Source organism: Pagrus major, chromosome 23, assembly GCF_040436345.1.
Source record: "Pagrus major chromosome 23, Pma_NU_1.0".
Taxonomy (NCBI): Eukaryota; Metazoa; Chordata; class Actinopteri; order Spariformes; family Sparidae; genus Pagrus; species Pagrus major.
The window spans coordinates 17,719,933-17,744,629 of record NC_133237.1 but is presented as its reverse complement, the minus strand read 5'-3'; the positions used below and the strand labels follow the sequence as shown (position 1 = coordinate 17,744,629).

The following is a 24,697-nucleotide window of genomic DNA, read 5'->3' as shown; positions in this document are numbered from 1 at the left end:
AGTCATTAAGGCTTGTTTTTTTTCTCCGTTTTCTCACTCTGTTAGGAACTCTGAAGCTGAGTCAGACGTCTCCAGATGTCCCCAACTCAGAGGTTGGAGCCCAGCCCCATAAAGACCTGCCCAACGCTCATTCCCAGCAGCAGGTCACCTCACGGTCAGTACCGGCTTTATGAGCGTACTCGATGTGTGTATGGGTTCAAAACAGTATGCATTTTATATATTTCTTATTTAAGTGGAGCAGGTGGCGGTTGTGTGTTTTTGCTGTTGAACTCAGAGATGTAGTGGCGGAGACAAACAGAAGCTAATCTTTGCCTACAGCTAGTGATCATTAAAGAAAAATTGACTGGAAAACAAACGATTAGAAATTAAGGAAAAAAGCTTTAACATAATGTTTTTGTAACCACACTGGTAAAGACCTTGCTGGTTGGCAACCCAATCACCAGAATAAATGTTAGCTAAGAGCGCTTCTGTAAAACCACAGATAAGCTAAAACTGAACTTTTCTTTATGCTGCACGTCTGTTTAGGTTGCATTTTCTTTTTCTCTGTTGTCACAACGCTGTGCTCGGCTCTGCTTAGCTGTAGGCACAAAAACCAATTGGTTGGGGTTAGGAAAACATGGTTTGGCTTAAAATACCTGTTTTGGTCGCCACGATCTCAGATGGAGATGGTCTGACTTCCCATGAAAAGTTGTCAGCTTTGGTCACCACAAAAATGATTGAAATGTCCGCAAGTTTTCTAAGAAAAACACCCATTTTTGAGGCTACAAAAATAAAGTAAATATCCCCAGGTGTCCACTTGTGTTACTTGAACTGCGGTCGGCTGTTTTGCAGCCTTGGCTCTAATAACAGACAATAACCGAGAGCTATAGATATGAACTCTGCAAAAACAGAAACGACACCAGCAAGCCATTTAGCTTCTTGTAACAGATATCTTTAGTGTCTTTTTGTGGTTTTTACTCCAGAAGCACCTTCATCACACACGTAGCCTTGATTTGATTACACTTGTACCTCTTTCACACTGGACTAAAAACCCACTGACACCCGCTAACATCTGGCTTTTTCGCTTCAATGGGAATAGGGTACAAGCTTTCATATCCAGGTCAAATGACTCTGCAGTAGTCACCAGTATTTATCAGCTCAGACAGTGATGGAAACATGCCACCAGAACGCATGGAGTATGAAAGAGAGACTGAAGTATAAGATATGAAAAATTACCCACCGTAACGTTGTCGCTTCCGGTTTTCCGGCACATTGGTGATGTCGAACATGACACACCAGAAAGAAATAGAAAAAGGGAAACTCATCTCAGCAGTGGGAGAGGAGTCAACCGCCTATTTTTAGCACTCGCATTTAAAAAACCTGCACACACACACTCATCGTGGTGTAGAAATGTTCATACTATGATGCATGCATGTGTAGAAAAGGTGTGTAAACTCGCATGCTTATAAAAACAGTGCATGCACCCACCACTGCGTCCCTGATTAAGCTGCTGAATCACACTGTTGCAGAGCATCTTTTCCTGGTGTGTGTGTGTGTGTTTGTGTGTGTGTTTGTGTGTGTGCTGTGTTCAGTTTAATATTCACCCTCTGAGCTCTTATGTGTCTGTTTAGGCCCAAGCCCATGACTCACCAGCTCTCCAGTCCGGATTTCCACGCTGAGGAGAAGGAGCAGGTAACCTGCATTGGGCAGATCAAACCGGAGCTCTACAGACCCAAAGGCGACCAGGGAGAAGGTAAACAGGGCGACAACTGCGGCAAGATCAGCTTCCTCCTGCGCTACGCCTTCAAGTAAGTCTGCGAGTTTACACTGAAACGGCTTGCTTCCTCTGTCGCTGTCTTCTTATGTTAAAAAGTGTAACATCAATAAGTGTTTGTGACAATAATACTAAGGTGATGCTGCACCAGCGTCTGTCGGGAGCTCCATTGACTTGCTTTCTGGCAAAATGCACACCTCCTGCTTTGATCAAAATTGATTAAAACACAAAACTTTTCTGTGGCTCAAATAGTGTTTTGCTCAATTTTTTAAATATTTGAATCGTCAGAACTGTTACCCCCAGATCTATTGGGCCCGTTTGCTTCCCCTCCCGGCCACAACATGGTCGCCTGAGCTAATTATGACCATTCTAGGTAACGCTGGTGGTTCCACGCCACGTTTCAGAAGCCTTCCAGAAGTGTCTCTGGGCTCTGCTTCATGGAGAATAAGTGCCAAGTCTATTTTCGACAGAAGCCACGTCTAACTGCACAGAGCCAGACAGGAAGTCAGACACAGGAACGGCACAGAGCGTCTGGCCAATTTTCAAAGCAAAACACCATATGCAGACTCTGGACTGTGCTTCATCTCACTACATAAACATTAAAGGGAAATTCTGGTAGGCTGGAAGGCCGTGACACAGCTGCAATGGCTGCAATGTAATCCTTTGGGGCAACAGATTCCCAAATCTTTGGTTAGTATGAATCATTTACACACCTGAACATGTAAATATGGGGCCCAGGTATAAAAATACTGAAAGTCTACTTTAACTATACAGCCTAATAACACATGGTAGAAGCACGGAAATCAGGGGGAAAATGACAAAATCAACACAAACTGAGCAAGTCAACAATATGAGGCAGGCATGACACTTCTGAGTACTCCTTGTGGGGTCTGAAGCTGCATGGAGGATGGATTAAAACCGCGTCACAATGCAAGGTCGGTGGAATCAAAGTGTGACGTGTCACCACAATCCACCACAGAGTATGAAAGCATTATATGAGATGATACATGTGGACCTGGAGAAATGTCTTTAACTTTAAATACCTTAAAGCAACTAAAAAACACAAGACTTAAGAGTTTTCAGCCATGCTAACTGCTCAGAGATGCTAACATGCTCATAGTCAGACACCCTGTTGTTTATCCGGTATACTGTTTATCCTGTTCACCCTCTTGAGTGTTAGCGTGCCAACATTTACTAATTAGTACTAAACAGCGTTTAAAACTGAAAGGTAAAACAATGAATAAATAAATTCTGCATTGTGTGGATGCTTGTGATAGCAGTGCACATTTCGGAAAATTTTGACCTTAAATAATTATACCTGAGACGTTGTTTGATGAATCTGACACTGAGTTTCACTTGTCTCTCCGGCGAACGTCGATGCATCTGTTTGTGGCACCGCTTTGATCGTAGCGGTGGGCGTGCAGCTCTTCAAACACGAAGTCAGGGGGCTGCAAACATACACTGGTTTTTGCTGAATTTCTTCATGGCGGAGAACAGAGAGAGGGTGCTCCTTGGGAAAATATCTTTCAGCGTGTTTGTCCTCTTCAGCGGACGCAGAAAGAAAAACCTCTAACTCGAGTCGAAAATTGAGCGTCTTGGGCTTCAGCGGCAGCTCACATACCACTAGCCTGAGATGCGAGAGGCTAATTGTTGTCTCGACTGTGGTCTCGTTTGTTTACGAAAATCATACTGAAATATTCATGTTTAAAAATAGGAAAGTGGTGTCATTAAACATACAGCAGCGTCGGTGTCTTTCATGCACTGTGTGGCACAGATTGCTGTAGTTACTTTCCTTTTTGCTCCTTTGACAATTCTCTTGAATATTCTCTTCTGGAGAACTGAGCACGTAATTGTTGGATGCCATGCTGTGAGGACTGGATGTGGGTGCACTGTTAGTCAAGGTGGTTGCGGGTTCTTGCGAGTGTGCAGCTCGCTTGTTTGGCCCGTCTGCGGCTCAGCTGGCAGCCTCCTCCATTTCTGCCCTGCCCCGACATGTAGAAACATTACAACGGGCGAAAGTGCTGATGGTCAGAAAAGAAAGGGAGCGAGAGGCCGTTTGAGTCATGAATTATATATGGCGAGCCACTTTAAACAGCAGCCCCTGTCAACACATAATAACACCAGACTGTGTTATAGCTTGAGTTACAGATACAGAGAATTAGCAAGGGAGTTGGCTGGAGAGGAGGGTTAATGATGAAAACCATTCATGTGTCCCCTTTCTCCCATTTATAAAGTCACAAGATAATTTATGTCACGCTGTAGTCGCCTGTCATTACACACCGGAGGGAAATTGTTTAAGCGAAGGGAGTAGAAGACGCAAGTTTATTTGTGTAGCACCTTTCAAAGTGCTTTACATAAGACAGGCTGGCATGAATTAATGAATTAATTCAGAGAGGGAGTGACTGAGGAGCGGAGAAGAAGAAAGGCTCGAGATGTAGCTGTAAGACGGGCGTGTGGGCATGTGTGCATACACAGATGCAGAGGTGCGTTAGCGCTGGAGCTGTGATAAGATTGGTATGTTAATGTGTGAGACCCCTCTGTTCGGAGTGTAACAGTCGGAACAACAATGCCAATCTTCCTCAGATCCTCTGGGAAAGGCATTTCTATTGACAATCCCATTAAAAGCTGACACATTTCCACTGTGGGAATAACAGCTAGCTTTCGGGGCATTGTCTGCCAGGAATAAGGCTGTGAATTTCCCTCTCTGCCGGAGCAGTAATAGGTATACTCTCTGCACCATGCCTCATGGATTGTGTATAAACCTTGGTTTTGGTTCAAGCCCACGTCTTGTTCTGTAATAAGACACGTGAGCGCAGGAAAACCTGCAACAAGAAATGCAGGCAAATTCACCATGAGCCGAGAGGGGCGGGTCTGTTTTTGTTCACACGCCTTCTGTCATTTCCAGTCATTGTGTGTCTGAGTGTCGCTCTGAGCCACTGGCTAATGTGTCTCTCGCACAACTCATCCTGGATTAAAGATTATTAGGATTATTACATTAGATGCATGTTCGAATTGGTCAGGGTTTTCTCGTTAAAATATTTATCTGGCTGAGCTGCGAATGTGATTTCCTCCAGCAATTTGCCCCGTATGTCATCTCCATGATTTGATGTGATTGCAGAGTGGGCATGTTTATCCGATTGCCTTAATTAGATGTGATTCAGAGGTAAACACGTGTCTGGATTGGACACGGTTGTATTGTCACCAAAGCGTGTCTTATTCATGATTGGTACACATGGACAGAAGACATTATCGCCGCCGGGGTCACTGCTGGCATTTGCCCTGTTTATCCTTCCACAGCCCCAAAGTTCATGCTGCTCTCCTAAAGCAGCTAATGAAGTGCTGACACACTGGTTAACACGGGGAGACACAGTCTAACGAGGTCTGATTAAAGGCCTCCGAGCCGTCTTCATCTTCTCCTGGTAATTAAATACATAATAAACGGCGCGTGAGACGCAGCCATGACTGTGGATGGAGCATGTAAAGACGTGTGTGTTATGTGTGCTCACGTGTGTGTTTATGCCGTGTCTGGTTTTACCTCTATTTGCCATCTGTAAACATTTTTTATGCCAGAAAATATTCTAGAAAATAAAGCAAAAGCGTATTATAAAATATTCTCGTCACATTGAGCTTGAGACAATAAAATGCATCTTAAAGCCTAAAAGAGTTTGATTTATCATTACTAAAGCTGAAAGAATTAGTTGCTTAACTGATGAGCAGAGTGGAGGCAAAATATTGTGCGACAATTATGATATATAATTAATCGTTAAAGTCATTTATTAAGTTAACATTCCCAAAAAATCCACTGACCCCAGTGAGTCACATTTGCTTTTCCCTGTTTTATGCCAAAATAATCTGATTATCTTCTGGATCTGGGGCATCAGAAGGACGAAAGACATTAGAAGATTTAACCTTGGGCTCAATGACACTGTGATGGACACTTACCACTACTTAACATTAATTGAGAAAATAATTAGAAAAGTACTGGCTAATGAAAATAATTAATGCGGAGACCAGACACTATTATAGTCGGCTGCCTTAAAGATGCAATATGTAAGAACTGGCTAACTGGCAAATTCATGCTCCAAACAAACAGGGGAACAGAATGTCACCAGAGAAACCCTGTGTAGCTGCTGTTAGCTTAGTTAGCCATGCAGCTAGCGGTCCGGACTGGGAGCTCGGCGCACTGAGGGAGTGTTTGTCTTTACATCGTTAGCGCAGGAGCTTTGGCAGGGGCTAATATGAAATACGTTGGCCGTTTTTCCATTAGAAAAGCCTTTCAACCACTGACATGGTATATGTGCGACGCTACATCAGAGTAGGGAACATTAGGAGTTAAAAGAACAGACAAAGTAAACACCAAAAATACTGGAGTGATGAACTTAATAACACAAAAAATGACTTTGTTTTAACTGAGTAGCTCCCATCTGTCACTATTCAACATCTGGCCAAACAAAATCAACCCAAAATCCAACTAATAATAATTAGGCTAGTAAATGTTTATGTATTTTTTAAATCACCAATAACCAGTATTTAAATCAAATACTTTTCTCTCCTACTATTATTTTGTAGCTTATTTTGATATATTTGATAGAAAGTATTTGTAATCTGTAACAAGATACTTTTTAATGTATTTGTTTTGCCCATCTCTTAATCTCTCTCATTTTTTAATGGTTAAATGCTTAACTTTCATTTTGCTCGTGAACCTGCAATATAAAGTCTACTTGTTTGTGACCCCTCGTTGCTGAATGCAGATTATTTAATTTGAATAACTCCGAGCCCTTGAGAGGTAAAAACTCTTTCATATTTAAGGGGAGAAAAAAAAAATCCCCCAAATTAACATAATATTGCGCAGCGGTATGTTTTTTGTATTATTTTGGACCGTATCAATTATCTGGCGACCCCTTAGATTAATCTCAGGACGATTAAAATGTACACGTGTTCAAATGGTCGAACTGAGAGGCCAACAACAGCGTGGCTTTGTTTATTTGTTTGTTTTCCTGTGCATTAACTACTCTGTATGTGTGTGTGTAGAATCCGGGCTGCTGTGTTGAGGATTATTAATGAGCTCGGCGTTGGCCGCGCTCGCTCACTGGCTCTACATCTGTGCTTACTGTTCATTAAGCATCGCTGATATTGCAAACCATGATACAGCTGCAGGGATGAAACACAAACACACGCATGCACACACCAACACACGCATGCTATTTCGGCGATTCCTTGCTTCGGAGACACAGATCCTCCCACGCCATTATGTGCGCATAAATCCTGCACAGGTGTGTGTTTGTGTGTGGGCGGGTTGATCCTGTCTGGGTCTTGTGGAGTATTTGTCTAAATTTGTGCGACCCCTGCATTTTTTATGAGCGTGTGAAAGTTTAATGGCGTCGTGTGTGTGTGTGTGTGTGTGTGTGTGTGTGTGTTGCAGTACGGAGCAGTTGGTGGTGAAGATCCTGAAAGCTCTGGACCTGCCAGCGAAGGATGCCAACGGCTTCTCTGACCCATACGTGAAGATCTACCTACTGCCAGACAGGAAGAAGAAATTCCAGACCAAGGTGATTCCCACTCCCACGACTCTCGCACACAAACTGTCTTTGCGCTGCGGAAAGAAAACAAAAATCCCTCAAACATTTCATTATCAGGTCTGCCTGTTTCCTGCTCCTCTTATGACCCAGCCTTCCCACGGGGGAATCTTTACAGTTTCACTAATGTAATCTAATCTAATCTGCGACATCATTTATTCAAGATAATGTGCTTCAGACTATTACAGGGCGCCGCTACTCAGCTCCCGTGTTATTCTGGTGTTTGAGGACAGTTGAGTCAATATTTGAGTACGTTTCAGGATGTTCTGTACCGGGAAGGAAATGTACCCTTAGCCCTCAAAAAATTCCTCCTCGCTTCTAATTTATTCTCTGTGGAGAAGCTCAAGACTTATGTGCTCAGTGGCCTCACAAATGTGAGCTGTAGATCTCAGTTTTTTGGTCCATAAATATCACCAGTACTTTGATACAGATATGGGAGAAATTCAGAAGCAGGAAGGGTCAGGTATGATATTTGACCATATGTCAGTGACCCTGCCACCTTTCTAGCTTCAAACAGTGTTCTGGGGACCTTATTTTCCTTGTTTATTCAGTTATGGACAAAAATAAATATTTCTGATTGATAATTAATATTGTAACTATTATAATTCTGAGTTTGAATTTCATCTGGGTCGTCAGTGAGCGTTCATGGCTCTAGTCGGTGCGGTGTGTTGCGTTGAGCCTGTAGAATCGGATAATTGCACAAAAAGATAAACGTAAAAAGAAAAGGGATAGCCCCGTGAGCCTGTCGCTGTAGCATCCATGATTTCAACCATTTAGCACAGTTTTACCTCATTTCTCCTCTGCCTCTTCGCCTCTTCAGACATTTTTTCGATAAGAAGCGTCTATACTAGTGAGTGAAAAAAAAAAATGCTGCTTGATCATCAACGGTTTGTATATCACACGGGCACAGGATGTTCAAGCTTGTTGGCCGCCCGCTGTGGTCTTTGCGGTGTGTGCAAGTGCAGCTTTTTGGCATCGCAACAGTCGGCCTTCATCTGAGCTAGTTCTTTGATGTCACTTTTGCGTGTCAGGGCCTTTAGAGATAAGATGAGGTGCTCGGACATCCAGGATGGAGCTTGGAGTAAAGCCGTTGCTCCCTTGGCGGTGCTTAGGGCATCTGATTAGTATATCTCCTGGGTGCCACACTTTGAAAGTCGCCCCGGGTAGGGAGGAAACCTCAGGGCAGAGTCAGAACCTCGCTGGAGGGATTACATATCTCATCTGGCCTGGGAACGCATCGAGGATCTCTCAGGAGGAGATGGAGGAGAGAAGGACGTTTTGAATACTCGGATTAGCCTGGTGCCGCCGCGATCTGACCCCAGATAAGCGGAAGAAAATGGATGGATTGAAATGGATATCGTCATATTTGATTTTGTTGCCCAGTCCTAGCAGAATAATTCAAAATATCTACGTATCATGTGACATAAAAGAGCCTAAAAATATAGCTTTTCTTGTTATTTAGAGTCCATATCGCCCGGCTCTACTACTGCAGAGTACGTGAAGTAAGCGTTTAGTGATAGTGAGGCTGTACCAGTTTGAAATTTCTCCCCTTTGTGTGATTGTCTCCTGTATATAACAAAAGCCCTTTCAGCTGTTGAAAAGTGTGAATGCTTCAGTCATTTGCATAATACTGCTCGTCTTTTGTGCGGGGTGTAGATGATTGTTTCATTTCAATCACATCCTCATTAACATGGGATTTTTACACCTCTCATATTTTGCCACGCTTTCATCCCTCCGACTAATTTCCAAAAAAGAAACAGACCTCACCTTCGAGTAGATGTTCGGGCTTTTGTGTGCCTGGTTTTCTAAAGGCATGCCGTCTCCATCATCATGTTAAATCCAAAGCTAACAAGTAATCATCAAGTGCTAATAAGCCTGAGTGACAGACCCACTCATGCAGCAACAAAAGTTGAAACTGGAAAATCGAGTGTGTGTCACATTTTAATTATCGCGGGCTTTATTGCATGACAGCGTTTATATCAAATGCTTTCATAGCAAATAAATCCAAACAGTGAATCAACAAATAGGAAGAAATTCTGTGTCGGGGATTAAAGACGTATTCACAAATGTCGTCCGCAACGTGTTAAAATATGATGAGCAGGAAATTATAGCCGCTCCGTCAGACTGCATTCTCTGATTTGAAAGGATCTGTTTAATTTGACTCGTTATAGAGGTGACAGATGGAAAAGGCAGTAAACACAACATACAGTCCAAATAAGAAGCTTGAAATAAATGTAGTTACCTGTAGGAAATGTGTCCTGAGCATTTAAAAGAAAGAAATCTTGTACCTTGTTGGATTTTTAAGATTTACTTTTAGGACTTTATTTCATATCAGCAGCATTGATTAGATTCTCCATCCCAAGAGTAAAGGTGAAATTCACTTTTCTCCCCCCGGCTGAGGAACAAGGTCGGCCAGTGTGGAAGAGGTTAATTATGTTGCTCAAGCACATTTCAGCAGGTGTGGCCACAAACCCCCTTGAGAATAAACTCATGATGTGTCTTGTTTTTTGTAGATCAATTTGAAAACACTTACATTTACATTTAATAATGTCTGTTTTGCCGCTTTCAGCATAATGCGATTCATCCTGCAGGCATTTAATCAAAGCTTCTCGGGTAGAGCATCTGTGAGTTAAAAAAAAAATCAAAAAAAAAAAAAAAAAAGCATTTGCCACACAGGAAGGGATGACTTTTATGTTTCCAATTTGTTTTTGGATAAAAACAGAAGAAGAACTGGATCACTTTGCAGGAGCAGGGAACAGGCAGGAAAACAAAATAAAACTAAAAAATACGGCTCGCTATGAATCCTCAAAAGTAATGAGAAAGATTCAGTGCAGGAAACATGGTAGCAATGACAGCTCAGTGAGTTAAAAGAAAAGGAAGAAGAAGAAACAAGGATCTTTTCGATGACTGCTGCCAAAGACAAGTGTTTTTACCAAATAAGTCCAGTTTTTTGCCACTTTCATAAGTATAGTTTTTACATATGAGCCTTTTGCCTCGATGGATACATTTAACAGCCAAAAACATTCATCATACGTTCTTCTGAAGTCCAGAATCCTCAGTGACTTCCATATTCTGCTGGTATGAAAAACATCCAGTTTGTTCGGTTAGAAAAATAGAGCCGCGCCTTGTAAAACAGGTAGAAAATGTACTTTGTTGTGCAGCGGATGGAGTATTTTTCTTACGAGCAGAACACAGAGGTCTTTGAGGATTCTGGACGCATCTTCAGAACAGCCTTAAGTGTTGTCAAACAACCCTGCTGGGTTTTTTAAAAATCAGCTTGGAAGTTGTCTTTGAGGAAAAACTCGATTCATGTGCGTGACTGGAATGCAATCGTCAACGGTTACATGAGAGACACAGACTGACTGCGGCAAGGACGTAAATTTGGTGACGCTTTAGATTATGGTACACAAATTACTGTGTAATTTTTCAGTGTTGGCAGGGAATCAACTGGGAACCTATACAGAGACAGATATAAGTGAAACAGACAGGTTGAGGTAAAAGGACTTTACTAATAACCAGGGCTGTCACAGTATCAGATTTTTACTACGTGATTATTGTGGCCTAAAGACAGTAGATAATATTATCGTGATATCCATAGATTTTTTTTTAAATGCTGTCAAATTCATCTTAAACAGTTTTTTTTGTTGGAATACAAAGAATTTAACAGAGGGCGGTAAATAAACCTACTGGATAATACGATGTTTTAAAGAAGTGCATGAGTGCGAACTTAAAACTGTTTACTTGGTAACAAGGCACTAGAAATGGGGAAAACTTTGTTCATATTGCACGGAAATGAGTTATCAGTATACTTAAAATCATGATGTATTAATAAAATATTCAGAGAGTAGTCCCATGTTAACCCCCTTTTCACTGTGATTATAGTGTTGTCAAAGGCTACTCAGGCCATAAAATTAAGTTGTTGTTTGTTCCCACCTTCTTCCCTGTAGTAATTACTTATAGTACCTTCTACTTACCCAGTAAATATTTAATTGTTACTGCTTACACAATAATAATAAGCTACCTATACTGTAGCTGTGAGCTGTAATGTAAATTCTCTACACTCTGTCTCTCTCTCAGGTCCACAGAAAGACCTTGAACCCAGTGTTCAATGAGACGTTTCAGTTCGGCGTGCCGCTGAATGAGCTACATTCCAGGAAGCTGCATTTCTCTGTGTACGACTTCGACCGCTTCTCCAGACACGACCTGATCGGCCAGGTAGTGGTGGACAACCTGCTGGACTTCAGCGAGGGCAGCGGGGACAAGCCCGTCTGGAGGGACATCGTGGAGGGCACCGCGGTAAGGACGGGGCTCTGCTGCAGAAATAACCCAGAATCATCACATTCATTTGGAGGAGATGGCCCCGAAAGATGAAATTTGAATGAGCCTTGCGGCGATATCAGACCGTCGCAGTGGAAAATTATGGGCCAAGGCTGTGATAGATAGGAGAGAACGAGGAACGGAGCTTATCAAACATATAACACGGGTGACAGTTTCAATTCTAGTATTAAAATGAATCTGAATTACAGCTTGGAAGAGAGAGAAAATGAATGTAAGATAAAAATTTACAAAAACTGCACGGCAGGAATCAAATGGCAAGGATAAACACAGTGAGACATGAAAATGTGAGTGCATATGAGAAGTTAATAGAAATATGTGGATACACGTCTCAGAATCAAAAACTCTTCATTTTATGAATTATATTTAATTTACAGATATAGAGAAACAGCTAAACAACGCGCAGGCTTTGATATGTGTTGGACAGTCTTGGCACCGCTTCCTATCACAGCAGAGGTGACTATGGAAGCAGAGAAAGGCCAAAAATGAATGAATAACTTAACCATTACTTAATCCCCCTTTTTTTTATCGGAATACATTTTTAAAGTAATCCTTGGTAATTGGTGCGTCATATCATTCATTCATGAAGATCTAGGTTATCGACACTCTAATGCCAACTTACGTCACGCTTCTAAAGCCTTGAAAGTGCCGCAGTTGCATCAGTTATTATGAATCTTTGTTATTTTTACGCTAGTTTCACCGAACACCAGAAGTATCACCTGTAGTCATTCCCCCCAGTACACTGTAAAATCTGATAAAATGACTTAATTTGAAAGAAAATTGAAAATTACCAAGTAGACTAATAATTTTAGGTCGTTAAAACTTTCAGCTCATATTATTTAAATGTAATAGCCTACTTTACTTGGTAATACTGAAGTAATGGGCTTCCTGAGGGTTTCCTGAATTTTTAAAGTCGAGTTGACTTTTAAAATTTTGCAGTGTAACCTCCCTGGAAACTGAATTTGAAAGGAATTAACTGAAATATTTAACTAATGTCTGTCTGAATTTATGCAGTTTATATTCCTGACTTTTCTAAAAAAAAAAAAGTCATTTAAATTTCCGGAAGTTGAAAGACAAGATCGAACGCTCATATCCACCAAGTTGAATTCAAATTTCTGAAAAGTCACGTCGAGTGGGAATATCAAACTGCTCAGATTGGATTGGTGAAATTCAGACACTGAAATTAGAAATGTGAAAAATATAAAAAAAAACAGAATAATCAGGCTACCGGAGATAATGAACCGAGCTTTAATGGAACCAATCACACCTCTGTACTACACTGTTATGTTAGTCAGATGTGCAAACGGAAAATCTGGAGATGAAAAAAGTTTTTTAAATTGCAAAAACTTTAAATGACTTTCAGGAAATTACAGGGATGGGAATTCAAACCGTGTAAATTCATTTGCTTTGGGAAATAAAATTGCATCAGCACGTCCTAATTATCTTGTGGTGTTTTCAGCGTCGTGATGGATTCAAATGATTGACTCAAAGAAGCATCTGCGTAGTCATCTGCTGTCTGAAGATCATATACTCTTACTGTATTCAGAGGATGCACAGAAATTGCGCAGGCTGGATTAATTCAGAGTCAGTTTATGTAAAAAAACAGCACAAGAGAGCCCAGATAGATTACTGGAAAGGCACCGCTGGCCACATCCAAACTTTTTATCACGCAGCGGCCAAGTAGATTTATATGAAATATTCATAGACGGCTATTAGCAAATTAGATGGAGCGGAGTCTTAAAATTTTTTTGGCATGGATGTTTCATTTATTAAATAAGTTTAAAGCATCAGCCTCTCAGCGTATTTCAATGTTTCACCCGGAGAAGTATTGATTAGTGAGTCTCAAAGCCACTGAGGAGTCGTCATGCCACAGTGTGACCTGAATACCACCGGTGTCATTACCGCGGTGCCACTGAGACCACAGGCAGCGAGAAGATCAGTAGATGGGAGCGAGGGCAGAGATATAAAAAGCCTGGAGAATCGTCACCTCTACTTAACACTTTCCTCCACTCGGGGACATCGACAGATTGGCATATGATTCATTTACAGTGACGGCACTTCCCCTCTGCCTAAACACTCTGCCTGTCCACATTAGGACGCCTGCTGTCAGCCGCCGTCAGTCACAGATGTAGCTCTTTTCTGGCCACAAACAATCATCGCAAACTAGAGGATATCTGTCAGTTAGTGTTTTTCCTCTCTGTTGCTGGAGCCATGTGTGTGTGTGATCACAGTGTCCCTGCTCCCCATCTGATCCCTGTCTCTTTGTGTGTGTGTGTGTGTGTGTGGGACCTACAGGAGAAAGCTGATCTCGGGGAGCTTAATTTCTCGCTGTGTTACCTGCCCACTGCAGGCAGGCTCACTGCTACAGTCATCAAGGCCACCAACCTCAAAGCCATGGATCTGACTGGCTTCTCAGGTAAAGGATTAACACACACACACACACCCACACACACATCATGCTGCTGCGAGACCTCCTGCGAGCGGTCTGACTGGAAACTCATTAAAAGGAAAAATATGACAGAAAACAGCTTTAACACTGTCTGAATAACTGGCTACTGGTGATGCATGTTGCTGTCGTGAGGTTTATGTCTTATTCTGGGGGAAAACATGCAGAACTACAATGGCAGAGAGTGCATACCTCCGCCAAAGACCAACAGTCCCCTTTAAGTCAATCAAGATGAATACAATATCAAATAAAGCATTTTTAAATCAGCTTAATCTGGATTTTTATTCAGAGCCGCATCAAATTGTACTCATTGATATCAACCACCTAAATACACCTGTTTTTTTTTTTTTATCAAGATCAATGCATTAGAAATGAACAAAAATGTCAAAAAATGCATTATCTTGCAATGTTAAAGAAAGTGAGAAAACATTCCTGGATCCGTCCCTTTATCCAGATCTGCACCAACAGTTATTGGGGTCTATTCTGGGCTGAGACACATCCTCCATCCAAGTTTTGTGGGAATCTGCTCAGTAGTTTTTGTGTAATCCTGCTGACAAACCAACCAATCAACAAAAAAACGAATTGACATGGACGAAAACATAACCTTCTTGCCGGAGGTAGTTACTGGCATGAAACTTAGAGTGTCTTGGAATAAAAGAGCAACTTCTCTGTCATTTAGCACTAAATGAAGAAGCACAGTTTTCTCCACCAACAGCAGCCTCCATGGACCAGAATGCAATGCAGCTGCAGGATACAGTATGTTGCATTTCTACTGAGGGATGCGACCCGTCGTTTTCTGTTGTTTTTTTGTTTTGTCTCATGCTTTTGCTTTCTTTACCATTACTGTCCCCTCACCCTGCAAGTAAAACCAACAGGTCTGTGCCCAAAAGTTTTTTCAGTTATACATTTTTCAAAACCTACTAAATCACTAACTGAAGTAGAAATAGATGAAGCATGTTACGGGAAAGTGCCAAGAAGTAAATTACCATCAACTCCTGAGGTGCATCGAGCATCACCAGATTGATAGTTTCTGAGAATCTGAGGGTAGATTTTTCCTTCAAGAAGTGGAGGTAGAGTTAATACATTATGCACACATCACCTGAAGCCCTAAAATCATTTGCTACAAACACAACAACCAGTAAAAAATTGTCACAATGTGTTTCAGCTGCAGGTGCAACACCAATTATGTCGCAGAAATCGTCAAAAAGAGCAATAGTTTTTACCCATGAGACTCAAATTGGATTGCTAATGCTAATACTGAATTAACGAAGGTATTTGTTATATTGTTTTAGTCTTTACTTATCCTTCACTTAAAGAGTCGGATGATTGCAATGTCCTCTCACATTAAATGAGATCTCAGATGATAATGACCGCATCCTGTTGTTATTGCCCGCGCCGTGCTCCCAAGATGATTGCCGGGAAGATGCTTAAAAATGCAGCATAAACATGGAGTCGTGGATGTGTGTGTGTGTGTGTGTGTGTGTGTGTGTGTGTGTGTGTGTGTGTGTGTGTGTGTGTGTGTGTGTGTGTGTGTGTGTGTGATTCCCCTGGCTGCTGTCAGCGCGCCGCACATGTTGAATGGATAACTGGAGTGATTCAACCTGTGCTGCTTTTCTACCTTTGTGTTCTTAATCCAGCTTTGCCAAGGTGACTTGATTTTCATGCCTTTTATGTGTTACAGACGCGGATACCTGTGAGCATGATACCGAACAGCGTTTGCGGGAGTCCCGCCTTATCTCTTTCTCTCTGCTTCCTCCCCCCTCTGTCTTTCTCATTCGCTGCTTTTCATCCCACCTCCGTCCCCCTCTCTCCTTCCCCCATCCATACCCCTCTCTCCTGTCTCTCCTGCAGACCCGTACGTGAAGGCCTCTCTGATCTGTGACGGGCGAAGGCTAAAAAAGAGGAAGACCTCTATTAAGAAGAACACGCTGAACCCCACGTACAACGAGGCGCTGGTGTTTGACATTCCCAATGAAAATATAGAAAGTGTATCCGTCATCATCGCGGTGATGGACTACGACTGGTGAGCAGGCCGAGGCGTTATCATAGAGATGGAACCAGTGATTGCTGTGAAGTGTGCTGCTTATTGAATGTTAGTTTGCACATGCAGCGTAATGTTTGCTGTTACTCTGAGGCTGTCGCATTTCGATTGGTGTTGCGGCTGTGTTGAACATGATGAGGGGCCTCCTCGTGAGTCAGCCTCCTGGTGGACGCTCCCTGTTTTACATAGACGGGCACCTCATGAATAAGCATGATTTATGCTAATGGTGAAGGAAGAAGTGTAACCCTGCCAGTGTTTGACTGTCTGCCGCTCGCAGCAACACTTGGCTGGTTGATGTGTTTGTGTATACATGCACCGCCTCCCTATTATGTAGTCTGCCCTCCGTTTGGCATCTCCATAGGTGTGTGCTTTTGTATGTTTGTGCTCGTGCCTGCTCCCCCGCTGACATTAAGCTTTTATGCGGGGTTGTGTGTATTTGTAAGCTGCTATTCAATATCCTTCATGAGTCGCTGTACTCTTTTCCCAGTACTCAAGGTTGATAAATGAGACTCTCTTTGCCTGTTTCTTACAAGCCCTGTCTCCCTCTCTCTCCCCCTGCTTTATTGCATCCTCGCTCTCTCCCTTTCTCCACCCCCCCTTTCCCCTCTCTGTTCTCTCTCTCGCTCTCTGTCTCCCTCGTCCTTGCTTCCATCCCTTTGCCGCGTGTCAGTATTGGTCATAACGAGGTTATAGGGATGTGTCGTGTGGGCAGCGAAGCTGAAGGTCCAGGGAGGGAGCACTGGGCAGCCATGCTGGCCAATCCGCGCAAACCAATAGAGCACTGGCATCAGCTTGTGGAGGTAATGAGCATATGATCATGTGTGTTCATGTGTGTGTGACTGTGTATGTGTGCATGAATGAGTATGATCTCATACAACATATGTTACGTTCACTTCTGCTACTCGTTCTGGGCCTGATAACCAAAATGACAATATTATCATTAGAAATAGTAACGGGAGCGGCGGTAGGTGGAGAATAGCAGCAGTGGGAGTAGTGATAGAAGAAGAGTAACAGTAGAGCAGCAGTGATACAATTATTTTAGTATTTTACTCATGAAAAATAAGCAACATTAAAAAATAGCCCATCACAAGTGAATGGCTCACAGGAGTAACAGGAGCAAAATGCACTTCATTAGAAATCAATTCATCAGCTCGTCATGAAGCTCTGCTGAAGCCTGATAATGACCCGTTCATTTGAATCAGATGTGTTGGGGCAGGGAAACGTCAAACACACGCAGGGCAGGAGGCCCCCAGGACCAGGATTAAAGATTAAATGTACCAAATAAGCAGAATGGGTCATAATTTGGAGCAAATTTTAAATATTTTATGTAGTATTGGGTAATTAATCTATAGCAATCTGTATCAGCATCCTCCAATGTTTCTCTTTAATGCCTCCATGGCTTCAACCAGCGTTGCCAGATGTACAATTATAAGCCTATTTACGATAAATTTGCCATCTGTACGTTGTGTTTCTAATTTCCTGGCATGATCAGTATAGCCAAATATGGATCCTACGTCTTACCTGACCTATTCCCACCCAGTCATACAGTTGTCACTACAGTTGTTTTTTGTTTTTTTTTACAGAGATGATGACATTGATGTCACTCTCATATTTGTAGCTATGGTAAATATGAAGCTAACGCCAGCAGCATAGGCCTGGTTAGCTTTTTTTTTTTTACTTTCTTTGGAACAAATGAGATTAATATATTGATTATATAAGCTTTAGAGGTGCTAGTAGGATAATTTTATTTTCTTTGGACTGGCTAGCTGTTTTCCTCGATTTCTGGTTTTTAATGCTAAGCTAAGCAAACCGGCTGCTGGCTGTAGCTTTTGTCATGTTTTAGACATGTTCAAGACACCAAGGCAGGCCGGTTGAAAATAAAATGTTATATTGACGCAAAGCCAAAAAAAGTCCAAAAAACAATGGAAGGCAACAAAAGCAAGAAATCAAGAGCAAAAGCAAAACAACAAACCAGGATAATATAAAGCAGCGAGCCGGGGAATCGATGTGAAAATGCAGACTAACCAACAAAGTATGAGGGGGGAAAATGAATTAAATACACTGAGGTGAACAGGATAAAAGGTAGGAAAAAGACAGAGACTGGAAGTGTAAAACAAAAGATGACACATCGTGAGAGTCTTTCAACATAAAACAGAAAAAAAAACTAAACCAACCCAAAACCATGACAGCTTTATATTTACCGCACTTAGAGTGTTTCCATCTTTTTTCCAACTCTAGGCAAGAAAGTGAGTCAGCAAAGTTCCCAAAATCCCTTTAGGTACAGGACTTAAGTGAACATATTTAGTAGCTTTCCACCTCTAAGCACAGTAGTAATAATAGTATTAAGTAGTGGTGCACTAGCATAACAGTAGGCTCATAGTGGTAATAGCAGCGGGAAGAAGCATATAATATCATATTAAAATTTCATTTATTTCAACTGGATGTATGAAAAAGTGATTCTTTTTGTCATGAAGTATTCATAAAAGCAAAATCTCTTTTTCCCCGCAGGAAAAAGCAATTGGCACATTTGTGTCGAAGACTGCTACAGCATCCTCCCCTAAGCCGCACATCGTGGTGGACAGTCCTCACTCCGACTAAAACTGTGAGCTTCTCCTGCTTTAGATTGACATGTGCTATATATATATAAATACATTCATCTTATCCGCATGCTCTCATACGTGGGATTGTTTTCTAGGCGGCAGTGTGTCGGTATTCCACACATTCCAGTGCGTCCTGGATTTAAGACGGGACGCGCTGTGCTGGAATCTTAAATCCACGTTCCGTGCAGCGGATGCTCTCAAGTCAGATTTACACAGGAAACTGAACGAGTGTTTAAAAGCATGACCTAACTGTGAGTGTGTGATAAAGTGGAGGCTGCCGAGCTGTCAGAGGAAGGAGCTCTAAGGCAGAAGCATCTGTATAATCTAGATGTTATGGGTTATGTAATGCATCTCCCCCCTCCTCCCCCCAAACTTACAGTGCTGCATACTGTTTATATATTCTCTCGCCCCCCTACTGTCTCTCTCTTGCCTAATCCGCCTCTTCTCCCTTATTCCCTGTTTCCTCAGGTCATTATCATCTCTCCAGCTCCAGACTTTCCTTTCTTTCCTCTCATCTGTGAATAATTCTCTCCATCAAAGAAAGAGAGACGCGGAGACACTGCTAGTGTCCGACTGCTAGTGCTGTTTTGCTCCTGCTAATGAATCCTCCAAGTCCTGTGCTTTCTTAACCAAGCCGGGGGAACAAAAAAAAAACAAACAAAAAAACAACATCCATCACGAGCTACACTTTGAGCATCAAGACTACACATTTTACAAACACACGCAGACACAAAGTGGACCAGTAGGACTGATAATCGGGTGTAAATTTGGGATCTAGCAAGGGGAACGCACACGCATAACTCACACACACATACACGAATACACACAGAGTTTGTAGTATGTGCGTAGTTCATGTGTGCTTCAGATTAGTGTAGTGTTTCATCTAGGAGGAGTGTGATGTGACAAACTTTTCTCTCTTGAAATCAAAAAAAAAGAACAAAAAAAAGAAAAAAGAAAGCCATCCTAGAATGGTCATTTCAACCAGGACCAAAGGTTCATGCCCTTGTACAGACTCTAAAAGAAGAAAATCACTATGTCGATATTTTTCTTTGCAACATTGGTGTACAGTATACGCCGTACTGTATGGGGAAAACATCTCTCGTTGTACTTAGCAGGACAAAACATCCGAGGTGGATTCTCCCGGCCATTTTGGACGCCTCCTCGAGGCACCGTACCCTCCTGTTTCAGACTTTACTCGCTTATTTTCCCCAGTGGAAAGACGACAAAGCGTCCAGTGGTCTTTATTGATGTCAGAGGAGTGAAAAATGAGGACTGACTCATTGGTTTAAGCATGTTAAGCAACTTTGAAATGTGTCCCTCTCCCTCATGCTTTTTGTCACAGTCCTCATGGTGCTCATCAGTATCAGTTTTTTATTATTTTTTTATTGTTTGACATACATGTAACCATCGGAGAAGGAGTTTATCATGCCATTTTTTACACTCCACCGAGGATGCGATGGTGCGAGCTTCTGAGAGATGTGGACTAGTCGGTCGGCTAGTTGACTTTTCCTAACACGGGACTACACGGGTTTAACGAAACCTGAGTTTAGGATCGGACCAGCATCTGTTTGGATTGCACTCGCTGGAGGATGTATTCCACAGGGAAGGATATCACCACTCCACTTTATTTTTCTACCATTCCAGGACTTTTTTTTTCTTTCCTTTTCTCAAGAAGACATCCAGCTTCGACCGAGAAAACTATTATCTTCCACGTCATCATCCCTGACAAGACTCTAGAAGGACACACACGTCCGTGTTGCTTTTATTAGTGTGTGTTTCCGTGTTTGTGGGCGTGTTTGTTTTGTATTCGTGCGCGTCTGTGTGTGTGTGTATGCCTGTGTGTCACTGTGACCTTGTGTGTGACACGTTCCTGTGCTCACCGCCTCCCCTCGTCCTTTTTTCTGTCTTCGCCTCCCTCACTCCCCCCAAAAATCCCGGCATCCACCGACTGAAACGCTCGTCTCGGGAGCCAAACGTGTCTTCTGTCCCTTGTCTTTAAGAGGAGCCATTACTTGTGTGTGTGTGTGCGTTTGTGTGTGCGAGGATGTGTGTGCGTACTATACGTGCCTCATTGCACTAGGTGGGGAAACACTGTCTTTCATAGACATTAGTTTGTATTGTCTATGTCGTCTCTGAAATCAGCTGCCAATCATTCAACCCTCCTCTCCTCTCTAACCCTTTGCCTGATGTAAGTAACTGTGTTGATCGTGTACTTCTTTCAGTAATTTGTGTACTGTATGTCCGAGGGGAAAAAAAAAACAGAAGGCACAGTGGTTGAAAAATTAAATCGTTGGGTGTGTTTTGATTAAATTTACGAGAGGAAGAAAAAAATGAAGGAAGAGAAAAAAAAAAAAACCCATCTGAGGCTCATTTGTTACGGCCTACAGATCATGACAAATTTAGATCCCCTGAAAGCAAGACAACAGGGAGGAGGAGGTGTTGTGAGAAAAAAAAACAAACAAACAAACAAGCGCCTGGAATTTCTGCACTTCCTGTGTAAACCGATACAGACTTATAAAGCCATGTCTGTCAACGCTACTACGACTACTACCGTAACCTCAGCAAAACAACAGTACAACACCTCACTACAGCTACTTGTATTGCTACCGTTGCCATCTCTCTCTCACCCTCTCTCTCTCTCTCTCTCTCTCTCTCTCGCACACACACACACACACTTTTAACCGAGTGTGTGTGTGTTATTCAGGGGGAGGGATCCAGTTTCTTTCTCTTTGCCTTTGGATCAGGGTGTGCTCGATCGGGTGTGGCGACACATTCGCATCATATCGGCGAGTATTGAGCGCGGGGGATTATTGACCAGCTTGTATAAGTAGATATGGTATTGATCCATCGGTCTCGAGGCCCCATAACTCTCTCTTTCCCAGCCTCTCTCTCTCTGCTTGTGTCTACCCTATTTAGCCCCTTGTGATGGATTACAGAACCCATAGTGGAACCAGCACATTCTCTCATTCGCTTCCTCCCTCCCCCTTTTCCTTTCTGTTTCTGTCTGTCTGATTACTGTCTGATTACTCATTCTCTCCTCCAGCAACCCTTACCTTTTACTCCCGCTCCACTCCTAACCTTCACCTATCCATTCCTCGCTCTATTTTTTCTCTTCTCCCCCACCTTCCCGCTCCCTCTCTCGCAATCTCGCATCCCTCCATCTTGCCCTCTTTCTTTTTTTCCGTGTATGACACCCCCCTCTATTCTCTCTCTCTCTCTGTCTCTCGCTGTCTTCTCGTGTTAGTGCAGTTCTGAATGGTCATGGGGAAACATGTTTGCATGCTTATATTAACATGAATGATGTCAACTTGATGCAATGAAAAATTATATAAGTGATGCTTTAAGCAAAATCTGACAATGAACTTGATACTAATACTACTAATGACGACTTAATGGAGACCTAGCAATTGTTTAATCTCTGTGGTCAAAAACAACGATGATGAAGTAACATTGTTTATGCTGTATTTATCTTTCTCGAATTGGTATTCTTTCTTTTTTTTGATTTTCAATTGTTTTTTTTTTATATTTAATTTACTCAAGAGGTTTACTTTTTTATTGGTTAAAGCTGAGAATTTGAGTGAGGGGTTCAGTCAGGGCGATTGTTTCAGTCAGGACAGCTGTACCGGGTCGCAGGATTTAGGTGAATGTGTAAGTAACAGTGTGGCTGAAGCAATGATAATGGAAATAAAGGATATGTATCATCCAGCTTCGTGTTTTCTGACTTCTTTTTAATCCACGGGAGGGAGAGGAGGTGGTGAAGCTGCTGTCACACATCCCAGGCAGTGTGCTAAATATATAAAATGCAAGGCCCCGGGGATTTCAGATGTACACAGTCTATATTTGACTCGGGGCCTGGAGAGGTAAGACGCTCTACCTGGACAGAAGCAGCCTGAACTTTTCTGAGCTCTCTGACTTTTCTGCTGTGCATTACGTTGTGCGTAATTATTCAGCCACTTTGTCATGAATTCTTTATTGTGGCCGCGTTTTGCCTAAATGCAAAATGGAGCACGGCTGCCCGGCCCTGTGTGCCTCTCTCCATCTGGCCTCCCTACTTCTCTTCTGTCTGCCTTTATTTTTAAAACACTCATATTATTTGTCATGTGGTTATTATCTCCCGTTAAAGCGAAGACACACACCAGCGGCAATCGGCAAAAACGCCAGCGCTTCGGCAGAGAGAGCAGGGAGAGGAGGAAGACCGAGCTCAGATGTGCATGGGTATGACAGAGAAGGAGGAGTGGGAGAGGATTAAACAAATGAAGGAGGATGAAGAGCGGGAGAATGCCAGTGAGGAGGAGGAGAAAGGAGGAGGAGGAATGGGAAAAACCTGGAGAAGAGAGGGGGATAGCTGCATGCAGGATGTGTGTAGTGGGAACAGGAGGTGGAGGAGGATAGCTGTATATAGACACACTCATCATGGGGCACCTGCAGCACACTGACAGCGTTCACAGTTCAAGAAGAGCGAGATGCACACACACACACACTCACACGTGCACGCACACATGTGACGACGCACCAGTTAGCACAGCTTTAATGCTGTAGACTGTTGAGAGAGAAAAGTGGGAGGAGGGGCTGAGAGGGGGGGTGCTGTCTCCATGGCAACGTTCCCACCGTGCAAAAAAAAAAAAAAAAAAAAAAAAAAATCATTTAGTCGGAAAGACATTTCACTCAGTTCAGTGAGCTGAAAGAGGCAGAGAGGGAGGGGGAGCAAGTTAGAGACTGGAGGAGGTTTGTGTGTGTAATACAGAGCTGTTTGCATCACACTGGATGGATTCGTCTAAAGTAAGCTGACAGTAAGGCATTAGCTCTTATTGCTAATATATCTGATTATTATACATAATGATAATGAATCCCCTTGCATCATTAAAGATGAATGCACTAGCTCTGGGTGATACTTTGCTATTGCAGTCGTGTTGACAGGACCATCTGCGTGTATCTGAATCTTACGTGACATGTCAAAATTCGCTTCGTACCACGACCACTTACGCGCCGAGAAACCTTTCGTGACAGGGCCCCCAAACTTGTGTTTTCTCGTCTTGAAAGCGCAGCGCAAAGGGACTCCCGACCTTTTTATAAGACCGCTTATTATGCCACGTACACAGTTTTTAACATTTTATTTTCCAACACTATAAATAATACCCTGAACCTTTCAAAATAATGAATTCAAAGAATGCATGCAAGTGGAAACCTCAACCGGTAGAGGAGTATTAAAGTAGCTTGCCTCTGCAGGGGGAAAGTGAATTAATACGGGAGCCGGGCCCCAGGATGTGACCTTCTCTCTAAACTGTTTTCATGGAAGAACTTCTGTGAAACATCCTTAAACATTACATTGTGTGCTTTCGTGGCTTCGAATGAGGAATGACTCATTTTCTTTACAAACTGAGTAAAAGAATCAAGTTTTTTTCAATTTTAATCTTAAGAGAAAGATCTTCATTGCCTGATTTTTTTTGCCTGAACACACTATCTGCGTTTTGATGTATGAACAAACAAACAGACCTTTCACAACACAATTTCATACTGTTTTACTTTGCTTATATTTGGCGGACCCTGCCACCTTTCTACGTTTAAAAAGTGTTCTGGGGACCTTATTTTCCTCTGACAACAGCTTGTTTATTCACTTAAGGAGAAGATAAATATTTCTGAGTGTGTATTATCACCTCATTGATATTGTAAACATTAAAATTCTGAGTTTGAATTTCTTCTCCTAAACTACAAAGTGCCCCTTTAATGAATGGAAGTATAAAGAACTGACTAAGCTTTCAAGGCTTCAAATGAGAAATGCCAAAGAGGAATTTTCTTTACAAAGTAAAAGAATGCAGTTTAAGGAATGAAGGTTGAGTTTTATCCTTTTCATAACTCTGCACAGCACCGGTGTCAAACTCAATAGTAAAAGCCCCAGAGACTGGCAGACGAGGGTACTATCACAGCATCCCAAATGCTCTGGATAGT

The 24,697-nt window shown here is 42.3% G+C and overlaps 1 protein-coding gene across 1 annotated transcript in view; it reads left to right on the top strand.

Moving 5' to 3' along the window:
- The window catches only part of syt3 (synaptotagmin III), a 29,408-nt gene extending 9,733 nt beyond the window's left edge, over positions 1 to 19,675 (top strand). Inside the window, exons 4-11 of the mRNA XM_073493591.1 lie at positions 46 to 154; positions 1,611 to 1,787; positions 7,176 to 7,302; positions 11,407 to 11,625; positions 13,960 to 14,080; positions 15,962 to 16,133; positions 16,822 to 16,951; positions 18,660 to 19,675. Coding sequence (XP_073349692.1) covers positions 46 to 154; positions 1,611 to 1,787; positions 7,176 to 7,302; positions 11,407 to 11,625; positions 13,960 to 14,080; positions 15,962 to 16,133; positions 16,822 to 16,951; positions 18,660 to 18,749 — 1,145 coding nt within the window. The 3' untranslated portion in view covers positions 18,750 to 19,675. The remainder of the gene's footprint in view (positions 1 to 45; positions 155 to 1,610; positions 1,788 to 7,175; positions 7,303 to 11,406; positions 11,626 to 13,959; positions 14,081 to 15,961; positions 16,134 to 16,821; positions 16,952 to 18,659) is intronic.
- Positions 19,676 to 24,697: the final 5,022 nt, after the last annotated feature.